Here is a 15,967-nt window from a genome sequence, read left to right on the forward strand (position 1 = left end):
TTCTCTGTGAGACTCCATGAAATCCCTTTATACAGAAGGGATCATCATGGAATGAGATGGTCTTTAAGGGCCCTTCCAGCCCAATCAGTTCTGTGACCCTCTGATACTGCCAGTGGGGGATGCTCTTTGGCAGGACTGTAGTATTAGGGTATAGGTTTGGTTGGATTGTTGTGGTTTTGTTTTCTTCTGCTTTTGAGAGGTAGAAGTGAGCAGGTAAAGCCATTTGTAGGTGCTAGACAGCACCGTGTTCTGGAGTGGAGCTGGCATGAGCTGCTGTCCCGGGTGCCTGCTGCTGCTTTCTGAATTTGGCACTTCCCTGTTTCTAAGAACACTAGCTTCTTCCTGAAAGGATAGACTGCCTTGGAGTTTTGAGTAAGGTTTTGAGCAGGGGGTTTCAGTAGCTGCTTTCACCCCCTTCCAGCTTCATCGCAACATCGCAACATTGCTTTTGAGTAAATAATAATGGAATTGTAAAGTTGTAAAATGTCCTGAGTTGCGGGGGAGAACCTTTTCCTAATCTCCAGCCTCACCCTCCCTGGCACAGCTCCAACCCTTCCCTCAGGTTCTGTTCTCATGGCATTGAGAATATTCATCAAGCATGGATTAAATTCCCTGTTAGGAGCAGATTCTCTATTTTCATTAACTGTGTCCAGTTTCCAAAAAGTACTAATTCTGACTTGAACTGAAGTTACATTCCACCACACCTAATTATCCTTCTGTAAGGAAATTCCTGTAAATGGTTGTGATGCCCAGAGGTTTGTACTGATGCCAGAGGGGGTGTTGAGATGAACTGTGATGATCAGCAGAGGGTGAATATGGTGCTGTGGAAAATAGTGGAGATTTATTAGTCATTGGCAGTTCAGGTCATGTTTCCAGGTCGTTTTGATTGTTTGTGGCAAAAATGAGTCATTCCTATGTCTGATGAATTGGATTGATCAGTATGGATATAGCTGGGAGTTCACAAGGACTGAGCTGGTGAGTGGTCTTTTTCCATTTCTTTTAGTGTTGAAGCACTTGATTTTTCTTACTTCTAACCTTTCTGTTAGAAGGGAAAAATTCCTGTCCTTAGACTGCCTAAAAATACATCTGTCTTCCTGATTTTTAAATTGAGTAGAAATGGATCTTGCATATACAGAGCATTGATGGGAGGAGAACTGAGAATGACATGAGGGCACAGCTTGGACTTTGATGGAAGAAGGGGATGTTGTTGAGTGACTTGAAAGCTGGATGAACCTATATGAGAAAAACAAGAGTTGGAATTGGATGAGAAGCCTGTGAAAGAAAAGGATGCTGTGGATGAGATGAGATTGAGGGGGGACTGAAGACAAGACTGGTGACAAAACATTTTGAAGGGATGGTGCAAAAGGGGTTGTTGTTGTGGGGAAGGTATCATCTGTAAGATCACAGGGAATGGAGTCTGGTGGTGTTCACTCATGAGTGCTGTGCTGTAAATAGAGGTCCCTAAACCCACTGGAGAACATCCCATTTCTGCTGGCTCTTACTCCTCCCAGGGGATGGCAACACAAGGGTTACACCAACACAGCTGGGGTTGGTGTTAGGGGTCCCTGCTGTGTATGACCAGTGTGTGTTTGCATGGTGCTGCAGAGGAAGCAATTTGAAATCTTGTTTCACTCAGTTAAAGGTGTAAAAGGCCCCTCCACTGCTTTTCAAGGATACAATGCAGGTGACAAAGTCAAAAGTTCAAATTTACAGTATAGAATGAAGTTTTCTTGCATACCTCTGTTTGTTGCCTTTTCTTCTTCCTGGTCCCAAACAGGCATTATCCATTTTCATAGAAAAATGAGGTTTCATAGTTTCATGGGAGAAGCAGCTGAATACTTCTTTCTATTCTGAAGATTCATAATATACAGTGAATGCCAAACAAAGAAAGGAAAAACAAATAGTTACAGCTGGTCTTTCTCTGTTTTCTCTGGAATTTGGAGTCTCTGGAAAAAATAAACCATGATCATGTACCTAAGGCTTTTTGTCATAAAGCAACTGCAGAATGGCTTTTGAAAGGCAGTTGAAAGCAGACAGGCTTAGTTCTTGTGGTTCCTAACTTTGAAGAGCTTGAGATCCAACGCTGAAACTTTTCAGTCGTGTGGTTTTCATATATGTTATGTATATAATTTATGTTTTATTTTTACAGTATTGTTTTCTCATGCACTGTCTCAGTTATATTTTTTGATGTGCATTTAAAAACATTATTAGAATATTTTTCCTCTTTGGGTGTAAGTATGAACCTAAATTTACTTAAGCAATGAAACAGTTAACCTGAAATCCCGTTGCTTTGACTGCTTGAGAAATATTCTTGAGTCCCAGAATAAACAAATGGGAATAGAGGCCATGCTCCACAGATTTTCCAGGTTTCAGTACGCATTCCAAGAAATGACCTGACAGCAGGGCAGGTTGCAAGAGCAAATTTTCTGGGGAAAAGTTATAAATCATTGCTCTATTTGCCCTTCCCCCTCTAATAAAATTCATCACGTCACATTTTGGCAGAACAACAAAAGCTGCTGTTGTTTTGGGGGCTTTCTGTAAAGGTCCCAAAGGAGAAAAAACCTATTTCTAAATCAGTGTTACAGCATTATTGCAAAGCTCTTTGGAATGACAGGGTTGGGAAATGGATCTCCCAGAATTGCCTATTGAACTTACACAAGCAAGCTGCTGCCAGACTGCAGACAGCTGGGTTGTTCTGTTGCCTTCCATTTTCAGTTTTGATCTTGAAAAACTCTCAGAAACTGAAGTTTGTGTGGGTTCATTGAATTTTACAATCCTTTAAAAAAGTTACCTGTGGAGGTGAGATCCTGGAATTAAATGGGAACTTTTCCATATACCTCATACAAAAAAGTGTCATGTTCATCTCACTGGGAGTAGAACACTGAAATTTCTTTGGAAGCATTTTTGGGCCCAGATGTATAATTTCTAAAGTAGAACTTAAATGAGTTGTATCTTTTTGAAGCCTTGTGATTCCTGTTCCAGGCTTGTCTAAAGCAAACACAAGTTGCTCCCTAGCTGGTGTCACCAGCTGTTGCACAACCCCAGTTCTCTCTTGGGCCACGTTACTGCAGGGTTTGAGCAGCACAGGCAGTTTTACTGTGATTTTTTGGGTATGTTGTTTTGCAGTCATGCCCAAGCAGCTTGCTTGTGCGCACCCTTGGTGAGGGGACACCTGTCAGTGCTGTCTCATCCTGTGCTGGGAGCACTCAGCACGGCTCAGGTGGGACATTCCCAAGAGTGGAAAGGGAATCATTGATGAAAACCTGCCCCCACCGTTTCAAATGTGTTTTCAATTACACATTTCACTTATTCCAACTTATTTCATCTTTGCACAAAGGTTGCTGGGCATTCATACTGTAACATATGAAAACAAGTACACTTTTGTAGGAGGCTGGTATCTAGTTTCTGTCACAAAGTCACCTCTCACACACACCTGGGGCATATTTCCATTTTTTAAGCAATGAAATAGGCAAGTAATGTACAATAAGCCAGGGGAATGAGGTTCTTTTGGGCAATGTGTTGAATTGGGTCCTAGGTTGAAGGACTTGCCCTGGAGACCCCCAGTACTGAGGGGTAACACATCAGGTCAGTTTCTTGCTGGTTTCCAAGTCTTGAACTGACATAACCGAAAGATGGCTATCCTTTACAAGATGATTCTCAATGCCAGCATGGTCAGCTGCAGCTTAAAACCACGGTTCAGTATTACTGTGAATCACATTCACATTGTTGCACAAACCCAATATTACTTCAGTAGGACTTAAAAAATATGCTGCAGCTCTGTGATGTACAGAGGTGATGCAAAATCATATAGTTTGACTAACCAGGTGTGTTTCTGGGGAGGTTGGGTTGGTTGTGGTGGGTTTCCCTTGGCTGATTATCAGGCCCTTTCTCAGCCACTCACTCATCCCTTGCAGAGGAGGAATGGGTTGAGGAAGCTTGTGGGTTGAGATAAAGACGGGGAAGTCACCAGTTGTTGTTGAGGGCAAGACAAAGTTGACTTAAGGAAAATGAATTTGTTGCCAATTAAAATAGATATTCAATTATTCCTTCAGGCGGTGGGAAGCAAAGACAGGTAGGAACACCTTTGCCTCCACTTGTCCAACTCAGCTTCTCCCCTGATTCCTTCTCTCTTCCCCAGTGCCATCAGGAATGGGGTTGTGGTCAGTACATACAGGTTTCTCTTGGCTGCTCTTCTTCCTCACACCCTTCCTTTCCTTCCCTGTGGGCTCTCCCATTGGGCTGCTGTCCTATCCCTGGTGTGGGAGCCTCTGTGCCCTGCAGGGACATACTTTCCAAAACCATGTTCCCCTCCAGTCCCACCTCTGTGCTATGCCTAACAGTAATTTATATTAAGTGTTTCCTGGGAAAAAAACCCTGGAAAAGTCCAGAAATAGCAATTACTCTATACAACTTGATGAGAAAATTTTCCTTGTTGCTTCATGCAACTAATAATTGATGAGCAGAAATGCCCACAGGTTTGTATCCCTAATTCCATTTAAAATTTACCTGTGGTTGTTGTGTAGAGATGTATCTAGGTGTGCTAGTGTACTCCTTCAAACACCATGCTGACCATGACTTTGCTAGTATCTTCTATTAAAGTTGCATTTCCTTTAAATATTCACATCTTAAAAAATAAATCAGTATGGAATCTACAAGACAATAGAGAGAGGCATTTCAGCAGAAAATATTTCAACAGCCAGTATTGCTGATAGTATAGTAACAACTGTACGTTTCTTTCTAGGTGTTAAAATGGGTTGAAGAAGCAGTTCAAGCCTCCAAAGTGCATCTCTTGTCTACAGACCATCTGTCCATGGCTGTAAATACTTGGCAGATCCCTTTTGATCCCAGTCTGAAGGAAGTTACAGTGTCCTTGAGCGGTCCTTCACCAGCAATGGAGATTCATAATCCTCTAGGTGAAGTACTTTATACTTTTGTGATAGTGAAAAAAGGGAAGGAAAAATCCATTCTGATATTTTATTTTTTTCACAGTATCCCATGTGTTTTATTTCACTTGGAGGAAATTGGAAAACTTCCTTATTCTGTTCACTTCATCTCACCTCCATTTTCTTTGTTACAATTTTTCCTTGCATTCCAGATTGCTGGACACTTTTGCCTTTCATCTGTTTTTGTATTCCCTGAACCATCATTTAAGGGTTGTACATGATGGTTGTGTTTTATGTGAAGAAAGTTCAGCCATGGTCTATCTTTTTTGAACTGAGAACATTCAGAACCAAACCTGTCTCCCCTGCCCGTCTCCAGCTGAGCAGTGTGTGATGGGGAATGCAGTGACAAATTTGGAGCTAATTTGTAATTGAAGCTATTTTGAACAGGTCTGTTTATTATTAAGTTGATGCCCTAGGAACTTGGAATAGCACTCCAGAAATAAATTCAGATCATATTTTGTATACTCTGAATGACTTTTGCCTAAGGATATTGCTTGAGTAGCTGGGAAATATTTTATGCCCAGGATGGGGTCCCTGCAATGTGGTCTGGTCTGTCCTGCACTGAGGCATTCTTGTTTACAGGAAAGAGATTGGCTCAATGTCTGTGTTCAAGCCATGGCAACACACAGTCCTGGGTGCAAGTGTCAGGCTTCCCTGAAGCTGTGACCCCACCTCTTTTTGAACTTTTTCATAGATCAGCTCCATGCATCTAAATCCACAGGGTTTCACTGAAATTACCTAAGGCAAATCTAGTAGGTTTTGAAAATGGGCACTGGGACATCCCAGTCTCCACTTCTTCTTTCCCTTTAGTGCTGTGAAAGAGCCAGATGAGGTTTAGGGCTGATGATTCTTCAGGGTCAGCCTTTAGGGAGCAAAATCCCTCTATAGAGAGCCAATTCCTGCACACAATCACTCACATATAAATGAACATTTTCAGTGTTCTGTCAGAGAATTATAGGGAGTGTTGACTATTGTAAATGTCATTGACTGCTAAGTAGTGAGTAAGTCAAGTATCAGAAATACATTGGTAAAAAACAATATTGTATTTACTCTCTGTTTTTTAAAATCAATACTGTGTTTACATCATCCTGTATTTACTTCCTGTTTCTGTTTTTTCAGGCAAGCAGCTCAGTAAGGGATCAGGACTGAATGAATTGCTAAATATCCACAACTCTGCTAAGGTAGTTAATGTCAAAGATCCAGAGCCTGGAACATGGACAATTAAGGTAAAGTTATTGCAGAACTTCTGTATGATTGTCCTGTAGCATATAAATGGTTGTATAATGATTTGCTATGTTATTTATCATAGATACTCACAGCTGAGTCTGTGTTACAGTGAGTGTGCTGTGGTCTTGTATTTAATATTGTTGTATACCTCTTTATGTAGGAAAAGCTGCATGATCCCAGCTTTCCTAAATAGATGTGGAAACAATCCTACTGGTGTAGATCTTTCTGACTGAACTATTCCATTGTAGCAGTGTAAATACTCTATAGTCATTTTTGGAGGGGAAGGCACCCGGGTGAGACACTTTATAGGCAGTGCTGAATGGATCCTGCTGTGCATTGTCCCTGCCCTAAGCACAGAGGTGCTTTGAAAAGGATCATTAATTCACACACAGCCCTGGGGAAGCTGTTGATCCTGCTGCAGAACTGCAGCTACAAAAGCATGTTGAGCTCAGCAGCTCTGGGGAGAATTGTTTGAATGTCTGTCTAGGACTGGGGGCTTATCAAATGAGGGGCAGGGACTTTTTATATGGGCAGATATATGGGACAAGAGGGAAAGGTTTTAAACTGCCAGAGGGGAGGGCTGGATGGGATATTGTGAAGGAATTGTTCCCTGTGAGGGTGGGGAGGCCTTGGCACAGGGTGCCCAGAGAAGCTGTGGCTGCCCCTGCATCCCTGGAAGTGTCCAAGACCAGGCTGGACAGGGCTTGGAGCAACCTGGGCTAGTGGGAGGTATCCCTGCCCATGGAATGGGATGGCACTGCGTGACCTTTTAAGGTCCCTTCCAATTCCATGATTCTATGACCAAAAGTGCTAAAAACCTTTAGAGACAACCTGGTGGGTCTTAAAAATGAAAAAGAAAAAGGTTTGGGTCCTGCTAGACATGGAAACATGATCCACATTGGGTCTTGAGACCTTTTCCTACAAGTCAGTGCTTTAGGATTCACTTCTGTCACTTGTTGGAGGCTTCTAGGGTGAGGGATCAGTGCAGCAAATATCCAGTGCCCTGCAGCCCAGAGGGACAGTGCAGGAAGAGCCCTGTGTGCTCCTGGCTGTGTGATGTGAGCTGAGCCTCTGGTGTGTGCCAGCACCCAAGTGCTGACTGCTGGGGAGTCCTGGCCTCGGGGTGGGACACCTGCAGAGCCAACATTCCCTCGTGCCCAGGCTGCCACTGGTGGCATGCACTCCTGGCAGCAGGACAGCAGCCCTGCCAAGCCGTCAGGCTGCTCCTGCAGGCAGGGCCTGCAAGTTTTTTGGGGGTTGGGAGGTTTTTTTGGTTTTTTTTTTCTAAGTTCAGCATAATGCTGTCTCCAGCTCTGTGGAAAGCATGGCTAAAACATTCAAATTGATGTATTTTGGGTTAAAAAAGAAATGAAGAAAATCTCTTGAATATGTAGTTGAAATATTTAAATCTAAATTTTATGAACAAGCCAGGTCATGCATTTCTTTTGGGCAATTTTTTGATGTTGTTTGCAAGACAAGAAAGCATCTTTCACAAATATGTATTTGCTCTTCTGATTATACTCATCCAGCCTGGGAGGAGAAACACTAATGCACTGTTTCTGTAATCCATATTCAACTACAAATAATGAGAAGAGACCTAAAGATCTTAATTGGAAAGCAGTCCTGTGGGACAAAACTAATTCCTGGTGTTTGCCTAAACACCTCCAGCTCCTAGACATGACAGTGAGAGATGTGTTTATTGTTATTAGGAAATGGTAAAATTTTATAAGGTTATTCCAGCCTTAAAAGTTGCAAATATCCAAAGGTCTGAGTAATTCTGAATAATAAAGAAAAATGATTTCCCAGTATATTTTTCTGTGGATTGTTTACTCGGCTTTAGTCACTGGCTTTATTTACACAAAGATTTTAAGACTTAAGCTTTGTGAAAATTTTATTCACACCATAAACTCCTTATACAGATGCACCAAGCTATAAAAACAGAACTTTATCACTGAGTTTATCTAATGAAATTTTAACTGGCAATTAACGCTTGATACCTTGAGTTGTTTGGCACAATTAAATATTTCTTTATATTGTTAACAGCTGGCTTACATAAAAAAGGCTTTAGTGGTGCTATTTCTGAGGTGAAAGGCTAACTAAATAGAAGGAAATATGTTGTTTTAATCAAATAGACATTGATTTGTCATGGTTTCTAATGCCTGTCCAAAGACTGTTAGTTAGAAGAAACAACTGTTTAATTTGAAACTCACATGCAGTTGTGGCAGAGGGGGTTACTCTGGATTAACCTCTCCCAGAGAGCTGCAGGAATTTGAGAATGGATTGGGCAAAACTCCAGGGAAAGTTCAATGGAAGCTTCCAGACACCTGAAGGGCCTAGAAGTAGGCAAGGAGGAAAAGCCATGGGTTCTTGTGCACCTTTGGCACGCAGCTCTTGACCTTTCTTTCTCTGCATAGAATCATAGGAAGTAACTTATTACTTTGATTTGTCTTCTTTAAGATGAAAGACGTGCATCAAAGCAGCTGTACTCTCCAGAACATGAAGCTCAGGCTGTTCAAGGGTGATGGATGGGTGGGGGTTGTTCTGATTTGTTTTTTGCTGGTTGAAACAGAATGACAAGGTGAGGGTACAAGGGTACCGACCAGAGGGGAGAGGTACCTGTGCACCCTCTGTTTTCCCCTTGGCTGGGGCAGAGAAGCACCTTTAATGCATAGATTTTTCTGTTGAGTTCTGATTCACTCACCGTTTTCTAGTAGAGTTTGTAATGGTCAGGTCCTAACTCACAGACCACTGCCATTGTAGGCACTAGCGCTTGGAATGGAGTTGTGGATTTGTTGGCATGGTTTACTTCCAAGACAAACTGTCTCTCTTTGCTGACACCACAATTGTAGGGCCTGGATGTAAAAGCAAAGCTTTATTTGAGGTGCTTTTCCTTACCACTTTAGCAGTGAGGCTCCTGTCTGTGCAGCTGTTAGCCAGGCTGCGGTCAGTGCCTGAGCTCGGGGCTGGCTCAGCTCTGTGCAGTGCCTGCAGTGCTGATTCCATGTGCTGGCTGTTTTGCAGACCTCGAGCAGCGGGAGGCACTCTGTGCGCATCACGGGGCTCAGCACCATCGATTTCCGGGCTGGCTTCTCCAGGAAGCCCACCTTGGACTTCAAAAAAACATCCAGCAGGCCAGTGCAAGGTTTGTTTCCACTTCAGTCCATGTTGAATAGCTTCAGGCCCCCAAAACTGAGTATAGCTCTATGATGAGCTTTGTGATAACTCTGGGGATGCTGTGGGCTGGTTCCTGGAAGGGGCTTTGTATCTGTGTGACATAAATACAGATATTCTTAACTATGCCTCAAAATTGCAGTGCTGTTTCTTTTATTTTTGGAGCTTCAGAAAAAGGCTTTGACCTAGAAGCATGGTGAGGAGTTAATAAAGAAGCTGCTTTTTCAGAAACACCTGTTGGAAATCAGTAATTTAAACTCTCCCCAGCTGGGTCTCCTCACGGCTAATAAGCAGAGCTCAGCTGAGCACAATTTAGTCTTTCCCTACTCAGTAGGTAAGGGCTGGAGCTGAATGCTGCATTCATTGGGTAGTGAACCATGCAGATGGAATTTAATATTTCATGTTTTAATTATCTGTTTTCTTTAGCACTTAAAATAGTGTGTTTCTGTTTTTCTAGGGATTCCTACCTTCATGCTGCTGAATACCACAGGGATCCTGCTTCCAGCTAGAGTGGACCGGCTGGAACTTCTGAGTATTACAGGGGAACTCCTTAAGACCTTGCCTGTGAAATACTATCCTGACAGAAAGCCCTATGGAATATGGAATATTTCTGACTTCATTCCACCAGATGAAGCTTTTTTTGTTAAAATAACGGGCTATGACAAGGATGGTTATCTTTTTCAGAGAATTTCAAGTGTTTTGTTTTCTAGTATTATTCCTGGTAAGTGACTTTAACTTGAATTGACTGTTCATTTGTCTCATCTGAGTCAGTTGAAATTGAGGTCTTGTATGCTTTTATAACTTATGCAAGTAATGTCTGTGCTGTTTCCTTCCAAAGTTCTGTCTCTAGTTCATGATGGTCAATACCTAGTAAGTGGAGCTTTATCAGAAATTGAGCTTCCCCTTAATAAAAGGAAAGGATTGGATGTGTGTTAGTAGCTATTAATATGCTTTCTGGGGAATGTTTTCTTTCTTCAGATGCCCCTAAAGTTACAATGCCCATGAAGACTCCAGGATATTATTTACAGCCAGGCTCTGTTCCTTGCCACGTTGATAGCCTTATACCTTTTACTCAGCGTTTTACTAAAAATGGAGTAAAACTGGGAGTGGATCAGTTCTTCAGGTAAGTAGTGACCTTTTTTTCACAATGCACCTTCATTTCCTATTTATAGCTTATGATTTCTGTTATTATTTACTGCTATGTGCTGTCTACATCCTGCTACTTCTAGTCTATTATTTTTGGTGCTCTTCATCAGGAAAGCTATATTTTATGGAGATATTGATAATATTTATATATAGAGAGATATATCTATATAAGATGTACAGAGGAGGGTGTACACTCTGTACGTGTGATGGGATTTATAAGATTCTGGCCTAAATTCTCCTCAGATGTGTTCTGAAGTTATGATAAACTGGGTCTAAAAGTCTAGAAGGCAAATGGTTTTAATGTATATTTTTTAATGTTATGCAGAATTGGTAGCTAGCTTTGTTTATTAAACACACCCCTCACTCTGGCCCCAGTGATGTGTAGATGACTGGGCATACATTAATTTGTTTGATTTTTAATGCCTTTCATGGATGCCCTAGAAGTATGTCCTATGACCTGCCCTAGAAACTTTAATCTTTAGAAAATCTCTCAAAATAGCAATATTTATGTTGGATATACCAAAAGGCTCTTCAGATTTCTGTATAGAAGAAGAATCGTGTGCCCTTTCTCTGTAGGGTGAGAGAATAATTAAAAAAAAGGCTAATTAGTTAAAATACTCATAAAGTGTCCCTTTTAATTCTGTTTATTAAAATCAAAAGGGAAGTGTACCCTAGCAAACAGTGTCAGCAGCCTCCTGTGCAGCCCAAAGCACCTCAGGAGCACACTGAAGACTAAACTCTGCATTCCCCAGCAGGTACAGCATAGCCATCCTGCAGCTCCCTTGTGCACTGCTGGCAGTGGGAAATGCTGCAGCTTGGTGTGGTTTGGCTTTTAATGAGGTGCCACTGACACATAGTCAGCCCCAGCACGCACGTACTTGGGCTGCTGTGTAATGTTTTCCATTCCTTAGGTATCAAACCCCACGCTTCTCCTTGTTATTCACACATCCAGCACCGCTGATTCGGCTGCGTTTTTCTTTTTTCTGTTGCAGAGCGGATGAATGAACACATCATCCAAGTTAATTTAACAAAGCATATCTCAAGCCAAGTATTGTTGGTCACAGTTAAATAGGATCTAATTCAGCTTGGCTTGTTTGTCTCTTATTTGTAGTGAAGTTCCAGGCAGGGTTTGTCCAGCTTAGTAGTTCAGTGCAGATTTGAACTGTAGGATTCCTCTGCGTTGAATGAGTTTTGTTTTGGTGTCAAGATATCTTCACTCAACTGTTTTAATATTTATTTTTAAACCTAAATGATTTACAGGTTGAATATTGTATTTCTATTGTGACGGTTGTCTATGTGAAAATACCCTTAGAATGACTACAGGCTCAGGGTTTGTGAGGAGAACAGACTTTGAAATGTGAATTTTTTTTTTTACTTTGGTTCTTGAGGTACTATCAGCTGCAGTAATAATTCCTAATTTTAAATGAGTAATGTATGTTAGGAAAAACAATTTGACAAACATTTCTAATAGCTTTGTCTTTCTGTATTTCTACATCCTGTGGTAGTGTAGTAAGAAAATTTGGGTTTTGCTTATCCCAGCGCATTTTTTACCGGCCTGATAAAGGAGGTCAAGAGCAGTAGTTGGGCACCTCATTCCAGTGGGCAGTGGGAACTGAGCACTGTAGTGTCTATACAATTCGTTCTGTATTATAAATAGCAGATCCCAACAATCCTGCAGAGATTAGAACTAGCAAAAATAAGATGTTAAATTCTGACAAGAAGGGCTATTCATGTAGTTGATCAGAAGAACAATCATGATAATTTTAAAATGCACTGATAATCAACTGCTATTTGTGATTGCTATTCAAGTCTAGTAAAATATGCAGAATATATCACTCCAAACCATGTGCTAGGAAGTGAAATTGTAGGTTTCATTTCTGCTGGTAAGCTCCCAGCTGGGTCTGGAGCAGCGTGGTGGGGGTGTCCAGGAGGTGAGGTCTGATACAACCCAAGCACCACTGTGCTCTCTGCATGACTGAGAGCCAGGGAGTCATCTGGGCTGTGGAGTTTGAGTGTTTGTAGTTGCACAGCTGCCCACACAAACAGCCCAATGAGCAGATTGCTTGTACAGTAAAATGAATTTGGTAGAAAACAGTGGTGCTGGAAGGTGCTGAATTATCCCATGACATGTGCTGTGATTTCTGTGCAGTTACAGCTCCTCACCCAGTGCCCATGTGTGGAGCAGATGCCCCGAGCTGTGTGTTAGTCCTTGCTGCCAGTGTTGGTTTGATTTCTAAATTTTTCTTTAATAGTCCACCACAGATCTTTGTTTTGCCAAGCTGTTCCATGCCCCTGGGCACAGTTTCCTTTGTGCTTCTGTTCTCTAGGCTTCCACATTTGACATCTGGCATGTAGCACAAGTCAGGAAGGAAGCAGAACAGGATTGCCTAACCTCACTTTTAACATACTTTCCATGAAATAAAGGAGTTTCTCACTCATTATTTGGAAGAAACACCACCTTATTCTTTAGTGCTGGCAGTTGCTGCCATGTCCATGTGCCAGCATTGCACTGGGAAATGTCCTAGATTTGAAGTATGATATATTAGGTTATCTAGAGTAGTATGAAGTCAGAGGGAACAAGTAGAAAGCCATTTAAGGTCACCATACACTGTTTTTATTTGTGGTGTGGTTGGATTGTCTGTCTCTTGGTGCTACAGCTTTGACCTTCCATGTATATTCCAAGTGTCTTGTTCCTTCTGTATCCTTTAAGGGCTGATAAATCAATCTATTCAGACAAACAAAGGGATCATTAATGTAGTGTTTTCCTGTAATGTGGCAATGACTTGCCAAAGCTCTCACAGATATTTTGGTGCTTATCAGTTTTGTTTATGTGCCATAGCAACAGGCCATGGGGAGCACTGGGATACTGCAGAACCACTGGTTTGCTCATTTAAGTTGTCCTCTGTGTGTCTGTAGCACCAGAAGTTTATAAAATGTGGTTTTGTATCATGAGAAACTGAGAATGTTTGTTTTGAAGCACATGTAAGCAGCCTACATAGCTACAATTTTATTCCCTTCTTGCTTTCACATTGTGTGTGATACCAGCATGGTGTTACTGCCCAGTAGCCTTGGCCTTTCTGGGATCCAGAGAACACCTGCAGTGGCTCTCTAGATTGCTGTACCTGTGAGTTTGGGAAGCTCAGGTGGGAGGATGAGACCTCGTTGCCTTTGCTGGTAAGAGGCATGGGTTTGGTAACACACACTGGCTCTGCACAGAAACTTGCTGGCTTCAAAGAATGTCTTTTCAGGTGTAAATACAACAGAGCACAAGCAGCTGAGGGATGACAGCACATACACTGCCTTTGGGTATTGTGTGACAATGCTGACTTGTTAAAGGTTTATTTTTTGGTATGCAGGTGGGACATTCTGCAAAATCTTAGGAGAAAATACCATCCATAAAGTGACATTATAAAATGTGGTTTTGTATCATGAGAAACTGAGAATGTTTGTTTTGAAGCACATGTAAGCAGCCTACATAGCTACAATTTTATTCCCTTCTTGCTTTCACATTGTGTGTGATACCAGCATGGTGTTACTGCCCAGTAGCCTTGGCCTTTCTGGGATCAGAGAACACCTGCAGTGGCTCTCTAGATTGCTGTACCTGTGAGTTTGGGAAGCTCAGGTGGGAGGATGAGACCTCGTTGCCTTTGCTGGTAAGAGGCATGGGTTTGGTAACACACACTGGCTCTGCACAGAAACTTGCTGGCTTCAAAGAATGTCTTTTCAGGTGTAAATACAACAGAGCACAAGCAGCTGAGGGATGACAGCACATACACTGCCTTTGGGTATTGTGTGACAATGCTGACTTGTTAAAGGTTTATTTTTTGGTATGCAGGTGGGACATTCTGCAAAATCTTAGGAGAAAATACCATCCATAAAGTGACATCCAGTTTGATTTGTCAGAGGGTCTGTCTTACCTCTTAATGATTGTGAAACTCTCCTGTGTCTGCAGTCAAGAAACCAAGCTGGTGTAGCTCTTGGTTCCTTGAGGGATTCAGTGGGTGCCCTTTTCTCCTGCAGGGAATCATCCAGCATGAGCTGGGACATTGCCCAGGTGTCTGTGTCCGACGAGGGCTTCTATGAGTGCGTGGCCAGCAGCACTGCGGGGACAGGACGCGCGCAGACGTTCCTCGATGTGTCAGGTGCGTCCCAGCCGCCCTCTGGGGGGGATTACTTGGGCTAGAACACTTAAGAAAAGCACTGGTAAAATACATTCCCAGTTTTAAGTGTATTTTTAATTACTGTGGTTTTCTTCAACCATGTCCACAGGTGAGCTGAGGTTTAGTCAACAAACCTGTTTTAAATATCAAAGTTGGTTTGGTTTTAGTTCCTGCTATCAGTTGGACTAGCAGAATAGATCTGACCTGTAGAATCTAAACCTTAAATCTCAGACTCCAACTGTTCTCATTTTGATTTCACTTTGTCGCAATTCTACGTTGGCTTGATTGTATGTATGTGTTATCTGATAGACAAGGAAGTAAAAAAGTTGTGTTCAAATTTCTGCTTTTTTGCAATAAGAAATTTAGTAAATTATTGGAAATCTCATCTATTACCTTGAATTTCTTAAAAGTGGTAATAAAGATGAAGTAAAATGAATGAGGTAAAAAACAGGGCTTATCAAAAAGATAATTTTGAATAAACAGTAGGCTTATTTCTGTCTGTGGGTGGATGGATGACACCCCTGCCTGTACTATAGCAAATTTTGTCACTTAATTTTTCACAGTTGCAGTGCAGACAGAGTGAGAGGGAAAAGTAATTTCTGGTTTGTAGCAAAGATCCATTCTATGCAGCCTTGTGTTGGTGTTGATCAGATATGAGTCTTGGAGCAAGTGAAAACTCTTGCTGGTGAGCTGGAAAAACACTGGAGCAGTTAATCTGTGACAGGGAGGAACGGGAGAACTCAGAAGAACATTTTCAACTCAGGATTTAATTTAATGGCTTGAAATTATAGTTGCCTTGCCTCTTATCTCTTCCAGTAGCTGCTCCAGGTGGATTATGAGTCACAGAATCACAAAACAATTCAGGAGGCACCTTTGGAAGTCACCTAGTCCAATTCACAGCTGAAAGAGAAATAGCTTCCAGGCTTGATTATGTTTTTCAGGAACTTGTCCAATCAGTCTTTGAATGTCCCCAAGGGTAGAGATTTCACAAGTTCATGGGCAGCCTTCAGTGCTTAAGTACCCCCACTAGGAAAATATTTTGTATGTCTGGTCAGAATTTCCCCTGCTTCATGTTGTGAACAAAGACTCTTGTCTTTCTTTTCCCTCTCCTCTGCCCTGAGAACACTCTAATTGTGTATTCCCTAAGACAGCCCTCTCAGTAGCTCAAGAGAGTGGCTCAATAACCCTTCACCTTCCCTTTTCCAGGCAAAGATGTTTCTTTCATTGTACTATGAGCAAATTCTAAGAAAACAGTATGATAGCATTGATTTTATGCGAGGCAAAGTTTGTAGAGAAGGAGTCCTCTTGGACCAGGGGATG

General features: G+C 41.9%; 1 protein-coding gene across 1 annotated transcript in view; it reads left to right on the forward strand.

The window, feature by feature from the left end:
* Positions 1-15,967, forward strand: part of HMCN1 (hemicentin 1) — a 165,391-nt gene that overhangs the window by 37,931 nt on the left and 111,493 nt on the right. The window contains exons 5-10 of the mRNA XM_041479619.1: positions 4,742-4,913; positions 6,063-6,169; positions 9,192-9,312; positions 9,799-10,062; positions 10,320-10,464; positions 14,508-14,629. Of these exons, the coding sequence (XP_041335553.1) occupies positions 4,742-4,913; positions 6,063-6,169; positions 9,192-9,312; positions 9,799-10,062; positions 10,320-10,464; positions 14,508-14,629 (931 nt within the window). The remainder of the gene's footprint in view (positions 1-4,741; positions 4,914-6,062; positions 6,170-9,191; positions 9,313-9,798; positions 10,063-10,319; positions 10,465-14,507; positions 14,630-15,967) is intronic.

Source organism: Pyrgilauda ruficollis, unplaced genomic scaffold, assembly GCF_017590135.1.
Source record: "Pyrgilauda ruficollis isolate IOZ18807 unplaced genomic scaffold, ASM1759013v1 scaffold49, whole genome shotgun sequence".
In the NCBI taxonomy this organism is placed as follows: Eukaryota; Metazoa; Chordata; class Aves; order Passeriformes; family Passeridae; genus Pyrgilauda; species Pyrgilauda ruficollis.